The 15477-nt window shown below is 36.3% G+C and overlaps 2 protein-coding genes across 2 annotated transcripts; both read left to right on the top strand.

The window, feature by feature from the left end:
• Positions 1-1436: 1436 nt before the first annotated feature.
• atp6v1e1b (ATPase H+ transporting V1 subunit E1b) lies at positions 1437-5389 on the top strand. The gene is made up of 9 exons (XM_067390852.1): positions 1437-1689; positions 2318-2383; positions 2479-2588; positions 2784-2850; positions 2949-3038; positions 3116-3184; positions 3881-3975; positions 4086-4173; positions 4770-5389. Exons 1-9 carry the CDS (start codon positions 1657-1659, stop codon positions 4830-4832), a joined length of 681 nt encoding a protein of 226 aa, XP_067246953.1. The 5' UTR covers positions 1437-1656; the 3' UTR covers positions 4833-5389.
• A 145-nt stretch (positions 5390-5534) lies between these two features.
• ada2b (adenosine deaminase 2b) lies at positions 5535-14452 on the top strand. The gene is made up of 10 exons (XM_067390851.1): positions 5535-5676; positions 8076-8400; positions 11132-11351; positions 11875-12085; positions 12333-12460; positions 12653-12743; positions 12864-12972; positions 13138-13295; positions 13439-13641; positions 13730-14452. Exons 1-10 carry the CDS (start codon positions 5656-5658, stop codon positions 13830-13832), a joined length of 1569 nt encoding a protein of 522 aa, XP_067246952.1. The 5' UTR covers positions 5535-5655; the 3' UTR covers positions 13833-14452.
• Positions 14453-15477: the final 1025 nt, after the last annotated feature.

The raw sequence follows: 15477 nt of genomic DNA, 5'->3' as shown, positions 1-15477 counted from the left end.
GTTATTTTTTTGTATTTTTTTTCTGTTTTTTTTTTTTTTTTTCCTTAATTAAAGGATTAGTTCACTTTCAAATTAAAATTTCCTGATAATTTATTCACCCCCATGTCCTCCAAAATGTTCATGTCTTTCTTTCTTCAGTCGAAAAGAAATTAAGGTTTTTGATGAAAACATTCCAGGATTATTCTCAATATAGTGGACTTCAATGGAGGCCAAATGGTTGAAGGTCAAAATTACAGTTTTAGTGCAGCTTCAAAACGTTCTACATGATCCCAGACGAGAAATAAGGATCTTATCTAGAGAAACCATCACTCATTTTCTAAAAAATAAATAAATAAAAAATACAATTTTATACATTTTAACCACAAATGCTCATCTAGCTCTCTTCTTCTTCTCTATTAGAATTCCAGCAGTGTAGACACTGCTAAGTGTATTACTGCCCTCCACAGGTCAAAGTGTGAACTAAATTGTCATTTACAAAATGCTAGTGCAAGGATATTATAATTAGTTCAAACTTTGACCTGAGGAGGGCAGTAATACACTTAGCAGTGTCTACACTGCTGGAATTCTAATAGAGAAGAAGAAGAAGAAAGCTACTTCAAGATAAGCATTTATGGTTAAAACGTATATATATATATATATATATATATATATATATATATTTTTTTTTTTTTAGAAAATGAGTGATGGTTTCTCTAGATAAGACCCTTATTCCTCATCTGGGATCGTGTAGAACACTTTAAAGCTGCACTGAATCTGTAATTTTGACCTTCAACCATTTGGGCTCCATTGAAGTCCACTATAAGCAGAATAATCCTGGAATGTTTTCTTCAAAAACCTTAATTTCTTTGGTGATCTTGGATGACATGAAGGCGAGTAAATTATCATGAAATTTTTATTTGAAAGTGAACTAATCCTTTAAAACGTTTGCACTGACCTTAAAGGGATAGTTCACCCAAAAAATGAAAATTCTGTCATCATGTACTCACCCTTAAAGTTGTTCCAAACCTGTATGAATTTCAATTCAACTCAATTCACATTTATTTGTATAGCGCTTTTCACAATATATATCGCTTCAAAGCAGCTTTACAGGAAATTTATTTCTTCTGCTGAACACAAAAGAAGATATTTTGAACAATATGGGTAACCAAACAGTTGATGGACCCCATTGACTTCTATAGTATTTTGGTTACCCTTATTCTTCAAAATATCTTTCTTTATGTTCAGCAGAAGAAAGAAATTAACACAGGGTGAGTAAATGTTTTTGTCTATTTTATCATCTAAAACTTTTTTTGTGAAATGGTTTGATTTTTTAAAAATTATTATTATTATTATGTCAAAGGTTCAAAATAAGCGCATGTCACATAAACCACAATAAAATCCCTACACGCGCACTGAGATCTGATTGGTTCCCGGAGAGGAAACACGCGTCACGTGACGTATGTGTCATCGTTGACTGAGAATCAGCTGATCCTTCCAGTCTATTTTCACGATTCTGACACTGTCACGATCGACCACTTTGTGCTTTTTTAAATCTTTAGGCTTTTTCCAAAATATCTTAACGTCTTCATAAATATAAGACGTCTTTCCGTTGCCGCGACACGAGCCTTTTCTGTCGGTGGAGTTTAAAATCCTCTTACAGCAGCAGCAGCAGCAGTCATGGCGCTCAGCGATGCCGACGTCCAGAAGCAGGTGAAAACGCGTTCAAATGCATAATTTCATCTTCATTGCAGCATTACACTATAGCGACATTAACCATTCATGGCTTTGCTAAATGCGTTGTTTTAGACGAGCCTGACACGAGCATCGTGATATAATAAGATGATGTGGCCTTCAAGGTTGTTCGTCATTCATTCATTAGACACGCGCTTGCATCACGAGACCTGTCTAAATGATAACAGTGAATTTATATGAATACTTTAAACGGGTGTATTAAAGTAAATGTTGTATATGGAATCACGCTTATAGGATCAATAATGTAAAATTAAATCAATCAGCGCATTAAAGTAGTGTGATGAATAATATCAAAATATGTATCACAAGATACAGAATGCAGATGCAAAATATTAAAATGTAGGATGTTCTGCATAGTAATAACATGCATGAAACCTACTAAACACACACACTAGACAGACACATTCCACCTACTTGTGCCACAAGCAGCTCTTATTGCTACTCTAACTTGTTTAATCAGATTTAGAATTATTTGTTTTAATAAAATACATCCTTAATGCTGATTTACACTGATTTCAGGTTCCATTAAAGCCTTTTCCCCTTTGATATTGAATTGTTCTCCTATTGTTTCCCTTATTTTTTCCAGATTAAGCACATGATGGCTTTCATTGAGCAGGAGGCCAATGAAAAAGCAGAGGAGATTGATGCAAAGGTATTTTTTTTGTTAAATTATTCCATTAAAACAATGCAATGTTATAGTGGAAATGGTGTATATACAGATATGGTGATAAGTGACTCCCCCTGCAGGCAGAGGAGGAGTTCAACATTGAGAAAGGTCGGCTGGTTCAGACCCAGCGTCTGAAGATTATGGAGTATTACGAGAAGAAGGAGAAGCAGATCGAACAGCAGAAGAAAATGTGAGTGTGACTTCCTCTGACCGAAGCAACGCCCAAATCATTACTGTGGAAATTCCCAGTTTCCTCAAAATGTGTTACTCAAACAAGCATTTCATGCTGTAAAATGGTTTCAGATAATGTAATTATTTATGAAATGTTCTACTTGTTAATTCCATGTCCCTAATAGTGTTTTAAATGTTTGCTTCCTGTCCACAGTCAAATGTCCAACCTAATGAACCAGGCCAGACTGAAGGTCCTGAAGGCCCGTGATGACATGATTTCGGTTAGTTCCTGTTTTTTTTTTTTTTTTTTTTTGTGGCAAATCCAACCTTAAACAAAATGTTGGGTAGGAGTTTCTGTTGTTAATTCTGTGATCTTTAGGATTTGCTAAACGACGCTCGTCAGCGACTAGCGAATATAGCCAGAGATCCATCTAGATACCCTGCTCTGTTGGACGGACTTATCCTGCAGGTGAGCAATAAAGCAAACATAATGTAGCAAATCAGGACTTTCGGTGAATTTTACGCTCTAATATTCTCATGTTTCAGGGTTTTTACCAGCTCCTGGAGCCCAAAGTGACCATCCGTTGCCGCAAACAGGACGTGGGGATAGTGCAGGTCTGTAGATGTATATTCAATGACAACTGAAACCATTAATTTATTTTTATGCACATTTTTGAATATCGCTTGGTGGAAACTCCAAGATGAGCATAAATTAAAAAAATGCATATAAAAAATGTATGCGCTTAAGGCATAAGAAGACGTGCGCATAAACTACGATGGAAACGCATTTACCGAATAAATTCCTCGATGCACAACAAAAAACTTGCGTGACTTTGCCTCAACAGTGGATGTGATTGGATCACTGGACTAACCAGCGGACCAATCGCATTGCACAGCCTCTCAAATGTTACTTTGATTATTCTGACATGCATGAACCAAAGTCTGTCCTCAAAATAATTTGGTTTAATTCCCTCCAAGAACCGTCTCACACGAATGTGTTCATAAACACCTCCGAACACAAGATAACATGAGAGTTTATTGCGTTCGTGCTCTGAGATGCAAGTCATTTATGATGAAAAAGAGCCACAGTGGCTTCCCCAATTGCAGTAACTTCTATTTTTACTATAGATATTTTTTGGGCCAATTTCCCAGGAAGTGATGATTTTGTTCTTTTGATCACATGGGAACATGGAAACGCTGCTTTATTTGCAAATGATTTGTACGATATTCCAATTTTACAACTTTGGATGGAAACCTAGCTACTGATACTAAAATAACACTCACCTTAGCAAATAAAATGTCTTTTATTAGGCTGCTGTGCAGAAAAACATCCCCATCTACAAGGCAGCTGTGAAGGACAGTCTTGAAGTGCGCATTGACCAGGACCACTTCCTCTCTCCAGAAATGTAAGCATATGCGCTTCCTAAGCAGTTCCTCATTTATAAAATTAGCCTGAACAATGTTAGCTTTCTTTTTTTAATCTTTAAAATGAAAGTTTGCATGTTTTTTTGTGTAGCTCTGGAGGTATTGAGCTGTATAATGCTGATGGGAAGATCAAAGTGTCCAACACTCTGGAGAGCAGGCTGGACCTCATGGCACAACAGGTATACAGCACATGACGTCTTGGTTGTTTGGGTTTTACTAAGTTCTATTTAAGGCCCTTTCACACCAAAAGTGAAGTGATGCAGGAGAATAAGGTTCAACACACTTACTTAAGCAATAAAAACAAAAAAAATGAAACACAAATGTTTAACTAAAGTCATTTTTGCTGCTTAGCATGGTTGAATTGGATCATCGGAAGGACATTGGTTAATAAAGTGGGATTAAATAGTTTAATTATGTATTATTTAACATTTTTATTTATTGAAGGTTTGCTTAATAGTTTGCATTTCACTGTTTTTATTCATTCTGAGAAATACTGAATCTGTAATTGTGCAAGTGAGATGAGTAAATGCTCACATTTAGTGTAGAACTACAATAACCATCATGTTTACACACAACGCTTCTGTACTTACTCCTGATTCTTCTCAAAATGGCGGACAGGAGAGGTTTCAGTCACTAAATGGGAAAACAAAGTAACTTGTGTTACTTATTTGAAAAAGTAACTTATGCATTACTTTACTAGTAACTTGAAAAACACTGATTGAGAAGCAGTGTTAAACAAATGCTAGATTTTGATTTGCTTTTGATTTCTTTCCAGATGATGCCTGAAATCCGAGTTGTGCTGTTTGGTGCAAACCAGAACCGCAAGTTCATGGACTGATTCTCACTCGCAGAGGGAACCTTTTAGAACCACGGCAGAACGCCATTGTTTGATGTTGTATTTTTATTTTCATTCTGATGTTAAAGACTCCATTCCTGTGTGTGTCTGTCTGTATTTAAGAAAATATCATGTGTATGCGTGTGTTCTGTATGTGGTGATTCATTATTGCTGTAAAAAGGATCAAAATAGTGTTTTGATTGGCTGCTGGAACTCCGGTCCTGAACATCTCATGTGTTTGATTTCGAATGCAGCTGGAATATAACATGTTTATGTTTACAGAAACGTAAAAATTTAAACTGATGTAGAAATTCCATAAAATTCCAAAGCTCTTATTAGTTTGTGAACTGACTCTAATAACCATTTCGACAACAGCTACATCTTGAGCATCCAACAAACTGGTGACACAGACTTGACAATTACGATGTGTTCAGTTGAATGTTTATTTGCTGTCCATTCCTGTGGTGCAGAGCATGACTTGTATATCAGAACCAAACGTGTCTGTTAATACTGCAAAGATTATATTGATGTGAAAATGATATAATAAAAAACAATATAGATCAGATATAGACTGAGTCTAATGTGGATGATTGTGGGATAATTGGGTAAATGTCAGTCATTTGGGGAATGTCATAATGAGAAGTGTTTGTGAAGGGTCTTATTCTACGGGTCATTTGAGATTTCACAGTATGTCACATGCTCTATTGTCATCACATTCTCAATATGTGCTGTCCTGCAGAATGAGGAACTTGACAGACAGAAACAAGGCAGCTGAAATACATGCTCTCTGAATGCAAGACGAATAGCGGGGAACAAAAAGGGAGTAATGCGTAAAATAAACTTGAAGGTAAGGTCACGTTTAGCATTTTGGAGTTTTTTTTATTATTTATAATCAATAGTAATATTTTTTACAGGTTTGCTGTTTTTCATAATGCTGAGTATATATTTTCTATGTTCGAAATGTCAGTTATTTGATTATTGCAAAAGCTAGGAGTCAAGCTACCAAATTAAAAGGTAACACTTTACAATAACAGTACATGAATAATCATGAACTAATACCTGAATTAATAGTTATTTCAACATGAACTCATGATTAGTTAAGATATGAACTAATGAAGAGTGATCCTTAACTACGACAGGAGTCATAGGGATTCATGCATGAAAACAGAAGCCTTAACTACGCGTTAATACATGTTTGATAATTAATGCATTAATTAACATTTAGGGTAAACGAAATCAAACAGTCTCTATAAGGAATAATAAATATTTGGACTTTGAAATAAATTTAAACAATTTATTATAGTCAGAACTTAAATTACTGACATCAGCAGCTTCATTATAAACATTACTGAAAGGCACAGGATTAGTTTGTCATTATTTTCACTGATCCTCCTTATCAAACATATAAAATATTAAATACACTAATAATTTATCTTAAAAGGTCTTAATCTGTTTTGTGACATTCTTTCCTATCAAACTAAACTACTGTGACTTACATCAGTTCCTGAGGAATCGGTTCCCAAAAAAATAACCAAACAGGAAACATGAACTAAGGTCAGGGAGCGTTTGCTGGAATCAGATTCAGAAGTTCACTCTCCATCCAGACGCAGGCCGTGATCATATACTGTACCTCCATTCTCTGACTTTATGAAAAGTCACACAACATCACTTAACTGGGCTGAATACTTATATAGTTGTGTTAGTACAAGTGTATTTGATAGTAAGTTAATGATAATCATGAGCTGAATTTGGTAAGTAGTTAACAGTGAATTAATTATGATTGTGCCCCCTAAAGTAAAGTCATGACATAAGTATACATTAACAAACCATTAGTTGATGTTAGTATATGGTTAGTTAATAATGAATTAAGTATGATGTGCCCCCTCAAGTAAAGTCATGACATACGTATACATTAACAAACCATTATTTGATGTTAGTATATGGTTAGTTAATAATGAATTAAGTATGATGTGCCCCCTCAAGTAAAGTCATGACATACGTATACATTAACAAACCATAAGTTGATGTTAGTATATGGTTAATAATGAGTTAATTACGATTGTGCCCTCTCAAGTAAAGACATGACACGATGCACTTACAAATCATTAGTGCCATCCTTATTCCTTTACACCCCGGTACAAAAAAACAAAATAAAATGTATTTGTATTTTATTTTTATTTATATAATTAAACATATATGGACTTGAAAGCAAGCGTCCACAAGCTAATGCTAATCAAAGCATATACATTTAAAAGACAAAAATACAAATACAGTTAATAACTGCACATAACCTCCGGAAAATCCCAATAAAACATACATGTAAATATGTCTTTAATTATTAATTCGGCTTACCAAAGCAGTCAACATTTATTAGTTTAAAATGCCAGCAACACAACAAACGCGCCAAGAGAACACCTAGCGTGCGCCACTAATGAGTGTCCCGCCAGAAACAAACCCTTCATACTTTAGTTCCGGGAATAAACTATGACTATTTAGCTATGACTAAATATAAAATGAACAATAAAAATCAGAAAACGGTTTAGATCAAATTAAATTTATTAGTGGTAGTAAGTCTATTTTCCACATTTGATTAGACCGATCTATGTAATTAATGGCTAAATAATCATGTGCCATTGCAATTATTTGTCACAAAGCTGCAGATGGCAGATTATGATATTACAGTGTAAATTATGACAGTATTAAATCACGTTTAATTCAAATTCAGAGTACTTCTTGTTTACTCTTATGGAGGCTGATTTATTTAGTTTACCCCTAAATGTTAATTAATGCATTAAATATCAAACATGTATTAACACGTAGTTAAGGCTTCTGTTTTCATGCATGAATCCTTATGACTCCTGTCGTAGTTAAGGATCACTCTTCATTAGTTCATGATTAGTTCATACCTTTACTAATCATGAGTTCATGTTGAAGTAACTATTAATTCAGGTATTAGTTCATGGTTATTCATGTACTGTTATTGTAAAGTGTTACCAATTAAAACAATGTGTTAAATATAATAATAGTAATTATGATAGGTTACAATTTGATCATGTTTAATTAATGTTAATTAATATTTATTAATAAAATTGATGTTCAAAGATGTAAAATACACCTAAAAATGTAGTTTAGGTGCAAATTGTACTGAGTAAAAGAATGTGTAACCATCAGACACATTTGATTAAGACCATTCACTTTTTTAAAATAACTAACAATCATGGGAATTTCACTCTCTCATTGTCTCAGGATCTCTGTACCAGCATGACGGGTCTCTTCGGGCATATCTTTAGCAGGGCAGCTTTGATCATGCTGATTTTACTGTGTATCAGAGAGTGTAATCCAATGCCAGACCCCCATCAGAGGGATCTGATGGTGAAGCAGGAGATCTCCCAGCAAGTAGGGGGCAGAGTGGAGCTCACTCCGGCCGAACTGCAGTTGGATTCACTCCTACACCAGCTCAAGCTGAAGGAAATGGTTTATTCACCTTTCCCACCTGCCAATCACTTCTTCAAAGTGCGGCACATTGTGCAAAAAAGCCCTGTTTTCAAACTGCTACAGAAAATGCCAAAAGGTAAAAAATGGTTATACACTGTGTGCAGAATTATTAGGCAAGTTGATTTTCTGATCATATTTTTTTTCCAAGCACATTTTACCAATTCCAATCCACATCAATCTTAATAACTACTATTAATATTGTTTTTAATCATTTATAAGTGATATATAATTGTTCATGAAGGCTGTAAATGAAAAATGCCTTATATTCAGGTGTGCAGAATTATTAGGCAGGTTTTCTTTTACAGGCAAAATGAGCCAAAAAAGAGATTTAACTCAGACTGAAAAGTCAAAAATTATGAAATACTCATGAGAAGGACGCAATACTAATGCAATACTAGAAATTACAAAGTTAAAGCGTGACCATTGGACAGCAAAATGCTCATTGGGTCAGCGGGGTCATACAAAAACAGGTGGAAAAGAAAAGACATGTTAACTGCAAAATAATTAAGAATTAAGGTGAAGAATTAAGTGTGAAACCATCAGGAACCCTTTAGTCTCCAGCGCCACCATCTTCCAGAACTGCAACCTACCTGGAGTTTCCAGAAGTGCAAGGTGTCAGGGTCTCAGAGACTTAGGTTAGCTAAAGAATCCTAAAAAATTACCCACTCTTAATAAGAATCACAAGCTGAAGTGTTATAAAATACATGAAAACTGAGTTTTTATAGGCCTTATAGACAGACAGCTTGAGAGTGACTCCTGAAGAACCAGCACCACATCCTCTTGTACCACTGTTTGAAGAATTTATCTTCCAGAATCTGGCAATAAGGTGTGGGAGTTCACTTTTAGTCCATCTCTTATCCTGAAATGTCCGTCTTGCAGAGATGGACTAAAAATGATCTTCCAAAACTTATTGCCAGATTCTGGAAGATAAATTCTTCAAACAGTGGTACAAGAGGATGTGGTGCTGGTTCTTCAGGAGTCACTCTCAAGCCGTCTGTCTATAAGGCCTATAAAAACCCAGTCTTCATGTATTTTATAACACTTCAGCTTGTGATTCTTAATAAATGCGGGTCATTTTTTAGGATTCTTTAGCTAACCTAAGTCTCTGAGACCCTGACACCTTGCACTTCTGGAGACTCCTGGTAGGTTGCAGTTCTGGAAGATGGTGGTGCTGGAGACTAAAGGGTTCCTGATGGTTTCACACTTAATTCTTCACCTCAATTCTTAATTATTTTGCAGTTAACATGTATTTTCTTTTCCACCTGTTTTTGTATGACCCCGCTGACCCAATGAGCATTTTGCTGTTCCTTGGTCATGCTTTAACTTTGCAATTTCTAGTATTACATTAGTATTGCGTCCTTCTCATGAGTATTTAATAATTTTTGACTTTTCAGTCTGAGTTAAATCTCTTTTTTGGCTCATTTTGCCTGTAAAAGAAAACCTGCCTAATAATTCTGCACACCTGAATATAAGGCATTTTTCATTTACAGCCTTCATGAACAATTATATATCACTTATAAATGATTAAAAACAATATTAATAGTAGTTATTAAGATTGATGTGGATTGGAATTGGTAAAATGTGCTTGGAAAAAAAATATGATCAGAAAATCAACTTGCCTAATAATTCTGCACACAGTGTATGTTTGGGATGTCTGTTTTTTCCCCCAAACCTGTTCAGCGCAAATCCCACCCGAGGTAATTTCATTGGTTAATGGGGACCTACTATCCTTTTTCACAAAGTCTTGATTTTGTTTTTGGGGTCTACTTGAACAGATTTTCATGCTTGAATGTTCAAAAAAAATATATAATAAATAATAATCTTTTTCACATATTTTACATTGTTGCAGTACCTCTCTTCCTAGTCCGTCAGTAACACTCTAGGTGTGTCCCAGTTAACATACTTATCCAATATTCTATGCTGTTTTGTAGTATAAATAGTGTAAGTAGTGTGTTCACTTTAAATACCCAGGTAATGTACTTAATTAAAGGTGCTAAAGTGGATCCAGAGGGCCAATCCGTGCAAGTCTTTCACAAGGAACGTAATGGCAGTGATTGACAAGCCAGAGGGCCAATCATTTACGCGATCATGGCTGATGTTTTTAAGGCCCTACCTTATATGCACAGATGATGTATATTAATATTATTCCTTTCAGTGCACATAATAAATAGTCTTTTATCAGTTAGTAAAGACAGTTTCAAGTAATATTGCAAAAATTTACAAAACAAAACATCCTCTTTAGCACCTTTAACTTAAAAAAAAACAAAAAAAAAAACGAAGTGTTTAATGTTGGACACTTCATACACCAGTGTGTTGTGATTAGTCAGCTGCTTCAAGAGTGTTTGAGAAATATCATGCCCCTTATTATAACTTTGAGTTTCAATACCCTACTAACTCAACTTAACCAGGCCTGGCACTCACTTTTTTTAATTATTTAAAAGAAAGAAAACTAGAAGAAGACGACAATGGAGGCGTTTCAGGGAGTTTCGAAACAGTGTGTAGCTAATATAGAGAATAACTCCTGCTGGAGTGACTGTGCTATGCAACCTGCTCAAACAGCAACATTACACACTAAAAAAAAGTTGAGAATGTAAAAAAACACATAATAGAACCCCTTTAAGCTTAAGGTGTATAGGTTAGGGTTAGGGTTAGCATTTGTTGTAACATTGTGTAGACAATCAGCACTGTGATTGACATGACCAATGAAATCTTGGAAAGTTTGTGCTAAAATGGTTTGAGAAAAAAAAATATTACATATTTGGGGCACTTCTGTCCTTCAGATGACAAAATTATTCTGTGCCTTGCAGGTGCTGCCCTTCACATCCACAGCTCTGCTATGGTGAGTGTGGAATGGCTGGTGCTGAATGCAACATACAGGCCTCATTGTTACATCTGCTTCACGTGGGACGGGTCGCTGCAGTTCCTTTTCTCTACCACTATGCCCTTTCCGCGCTGGGGATGCTTTGTCTGGAAACGGCTAGACATGCTGAGGGCCAGTCTCAGTGACGTCACTGCCTTTGATAACAGGTGATTACACTTATTTCAACATCAGGTATAAAATAACAACTGATACAATCAATGACAGTGGCCATTCAGGATATGTTATTGCTATTATGCAGTTCTGCCCTGAAACTCTAGAGGGCGCAGGCTGATGAGTCCTTAATGTAACTGCTGATTCATGCAGTTACATGTCGCATCTGCAGCCACTGAACTTGCTGCTCAACATTTAAATAGCTGGTTAGCATTCACTATAGCACTCTATCAGAGTTCCTCTGAAACCCTCCTCCTTCCCCAGCTCCACCTGTATAGATCTGCTATGGGTAATTAATTATATATATTAGTGCAGCATTAGTATGTCTTATGTGCTCATAGCAGCCTGTGTATGTATTGGCAGTAGCAAGTTCTACAACAACAGTGATAATCAACAGCAGCAGTGTGTGTGTGTGTGTGTGTGCGCGCGTGTGTGTCCAAGTATATTGATATTTAATTATAACCAGTTCTAAAACCAACAAACTGAAAATAGACTAAATACATGAATTCAATTTCTCAGTTTAATGCGGAATCTTACACTCTTCACGGAAGACCCGGAGACATCTTATCCAACACAGGATGCAGCATGGGACAGGTTTGAGAAGATTTTTAGTGCTCTATCTGGGCTGATCAACTATGCACCTGTTTTTAAGGACTACATTTACGAGGCTCTGAAGGAGCTTTATGAAGACAACATCATGTACCTGGAACTGAGGGTCGGACAGTCCAAGGTTTGCGACTTTTAAGTCACATTACCATAAGTTTATACAGTATGTGCTCTAAAATAATTTGTGAACAGATAGCATGTTTTACTTTAAGTGCCTCTATTATGCTATTTTAAAGGTTCTTAATTTTAAGGTCTCCTACATGTATCCAAGGCCAAAAAGGCTTTCATTTTCTCAAAATATACATTGCAGCATCACTTCGGCTCGACAAAGGTTTCACGCTGCATCTTAATATAAATGATATTATGTTTAGGCGTATGAACTGGATGGCACTACTCATGACAAAGCATGGTCTCTGGAGGTCTACAGAAACATCACTGAGCAGTTCAGAGCAAATCATCCAGACTTCATAGGAACTCGTATAATCTTCACTGTCCACAGGTAAAATAATGCTTCCTTGAAACATCAACTTGAGATTACAGAAGCAAAGACACATGCCATAAATTACTGCAGAGTAAGAACAAGAAACATTTTAGTGAACTCTCAGTTCAAAAAGATGAATTATATTGTCTAAGATTTTGTTTCGACAGGAGGATTTAATACACTTTTCTGCCGATCTGAATGCATACGCAGGAATCTTTATGTGTATCAAGTGAAGCAGGCAGTGCAAGAAGCCATTGAAATGCAGCAAAAATATCCAGACATCGTCGCTGGATTTGACCTGGTAATCTCCTTTTTAAAAGTATGCTAAATTTCTTTTTCACAGGGAAATTAGGCTTGTCAAGTCCCTGCATGTAACAGTTGTATTATTTTTTTCTCTGATTCAATCAATTTATTGCTGTAGGTAGGTCGTGAAGACACTGGAAGATCTATCTGGTACTTTCAAGATGCCTTATCACTCCCTTCAGAAATGAAAACACAACTTCCTTTCTTTTTCCATGCTGGAGAAACAAGTGAGTATATGTTGCTCACTTCATTTTCAGTTACAAATCCCCAGCAAACAAAAATATGTTCTAAGAATATTTCACCAACGTTCCAATTATGTTCCGAAAACGTTATTTCTAAATGTTCTCTGAACATTCAAACGTTTTCTTGATTGTGTGGATGTTTGCTTTTAGATTTAGATGGGACAGATGTGGACAGGAATGTATTAGATGCTCTGTTGTTTAACACCAGCCGCATTGGACATGGCTTTGCGCTGGGACATCATCCCCTGGCCAAGCAGCTCTCCAAGATGAGAGGGGTGGCCGTGGAGTTGTGTCCCATTTCCAACCAGGTACAGCTGCAGTGGAAAAAACACATGGGTGGGGGGTAGTTTGTCCCTCAAATAAAGTTTGTTGTACTTCACATGGTGTTGAATTATAGAGAATTATAATGTCAGTGTGACTGGTTGAATAGACAGTGTTTGGTTTTCTCCAGGTGCTACAGCTAGTCTCGGATCTGCGAAACCACCCCGCCGCGGCACTAATGTCAGACGGTCATCCCATAGTGGTGAGCTCTGATGATCCCACCTTATTCGGGACCACAGGGCTCTCCTATGATTTCTACCAGGCCTTTGTGGGTATTGGAGGGCTGAGCGCAAACCTGGGCACTCTAAAGGAAATTGCGATGAATTCAATCAGGTGCAAGATTAATTCATACACTTTCATTTGAGAAATAATTTCAGTTACGTAGACGAATTAAAGCTTGCATTTTCTTCCTTTTTAACAGGTACAGTTCCTTGTCAGCACAACTACAGGATAAAGCTATGACGATATGGCAGGAAAAGTGGAATAAATTTGTAGCAGAGAATTCAAAAGTTACTTATAGTTAGAAGAATGTTGAAAGTGGACCATCAAAATAAAGTGCAACCCATTTTGGTTGGATGTTCGAATGTTTAAAGAACATTCAAAAGTAAAATTCACATAATGAAGTAAAATTCCAATAAACAAGTTTGATCTGTGAGGTTTATACAAAGTGTCTCACATTTCAACAGCATTTATATAAATGAATTACGCATCCTGCATTTCATAATCCTGAATTACTTATTGTATCGTCCAGTTTAGATTTTTGCACCCCTGAATTAAAACTTCATATTTTCCTTTGTGGTCATCACTGATCTCCAGACAGCATTTAGTGCCTCTGTTCAACATTATAGCCCGTCACTAAGAATAAGAAAAAGCACCAGGTATATCCTCAAAAGTATTTGAACATTGGATGCAGAGGTTTTGGCATTATACTTTCTAGGTCATGATTTATCACTTGTATGAATTCCTAGTATGTGTTGCTTAAACTTTTTTGTATCTGAACACAAGTACAGATCTGGAAATCAGCCTGAGCCTGGATCAGTTAGACAGCGGGCAGACTGGTGTGAACTGGACATATGGAGACCAATTCTTACTGCTTACTGTATAATAAAACACCTGTGTGAGGAGAAATATATATAATCACTGGCCACTTTATTAGGTACACCTGTTCAACTGCTCTTTAACGCAAATATCTAATCAGCCAATCACATGACTTCTTCTGGGGGATATTTTCTTGGCTCACTTTGCCAAAGAACCATTTTGGGTTTCCTAAAGAACAGTGAACATTTCAAGAACCATTTTTGACTTGGTGAGAAGAACATTTTAATAAAGAACCCTTTTTCACTATAAAGAACCTTTTGTGCACTGGAAAGGTTCCATGGATTTTAAAGGTTCTATATGGAACTAACAAAGAACCTTTATTTTTAAGAGTGTAATCATTTATAGATAATACACAGGTAATATCGTCTAATAAAACTGCTTCACACTAGTTATGAAATATTGGTGAACATCGTCGAGCTGAGCAAATATTGATTTAGGCTGTGTCCACCAAAGCTGAAAATGCCATATTCACGCCCAGTGCGTCTACAGAACAATGACAAAAGCAAACTGAGTGAATCTATCAAAAATTTTAGAGCTTTTCCATGAACAACTGAAACTCACCTGTGGTCTTGAGTGTCCGGCAGCTCCCGATCCAGAGACATCTGGTCACTGGGGAAGGCATTAGCCGTATTTTTGAAAGAGGTCCTTATTTCCTCCGATCGTCCTTAGAAAGTTCAACAGTCCATTTCATGAAGAGATACAAGTTTTGAAATGGCTTCTTTACTGGCTTCTTCTCATTTCTCACTTTGAGGTTTATCTCCTCTGCAAGAATTTGTGTTCATTGAGAGTTCAAAGTCTACAACATTGAAGCAAAATAGATCTCAGTAACTCACCCATGGCATACAAATGACCCCCCACTTTGTGCAGCTTTTTGAGGAGAAGTGCACTGTGTATCAAGAAGCTCTGCTGGACTTGAAGTTGCTTCTCTTGAGTTTGGATTTCCCTCTTCATCAAACTCATATAGAGAAACACCACAGCGACAGACAAGACTGGAAACAAACTCTTCACACAGTAATTTTCATCATTTTGAACGCTCAAGCATTTAATTGAATAAAGTCTTAAACTTTGACC

Source organism: Chanodichthys erythropterus, chromosome 8 (genome assembly GCF_024489055.1).
Source record: "Chanodichthys erythropterus isolate Z2021 chromosome 8, ASM2448905v1, whole genome shotgun sequence".
In the NCBI taxonomy this organism is placed as follows: Eukaryota; Metazoa; Chordata; class Actinopteri; order Cypriniformes; family Xenocyprididae; genus Chanodichthys; species Chanodichthys erythropterus.
Note: the sequence above shows the minus strand (reverse complement) of the source record. Positions and strands in the feature narration are given on the sequence as shown.

Coding starts and splice junctions, on each gene's coding strand:
- atp6v1e1b (XM_067390852.1), top strand. CDS start 1,657: ATGGCGCTCAGCGATGCCGACGTCCAGAAGCAG. Junction 3,185..3,880: donor AGGACGTGGGGATAGTGCAG/GTCTGTAGATGT, acceptor GTCTTTTATTAG/GCTGCTGTGCAGAAAAACAT. Junction 4,174..4,769: donor TGGACCTCATGGCACAACAG/GTATACAGCACA, acceptor ATTTCTTTCCAG/ATGATGCCTGAAATCCGAGT.
- ada2b (XM_067390851.1), top strand. CDS start 5,656: ATGCGTAAAATAAACTTGAAG. Junction 12,973..13,137: donor TTTCCATGCTGGAGAAACAA/GTGAGTATATGT, acceptor GTTTGCTTTTAG/ATTTAGATGGGACAGATGTG. Junction 13,296..13,438: donor TGTGTCCCATTTCCAACCAG/GTACAGCTGCAG, acceptor GGTTTTCTCCAG/GTGCTACAGCTAGTCTCGGA.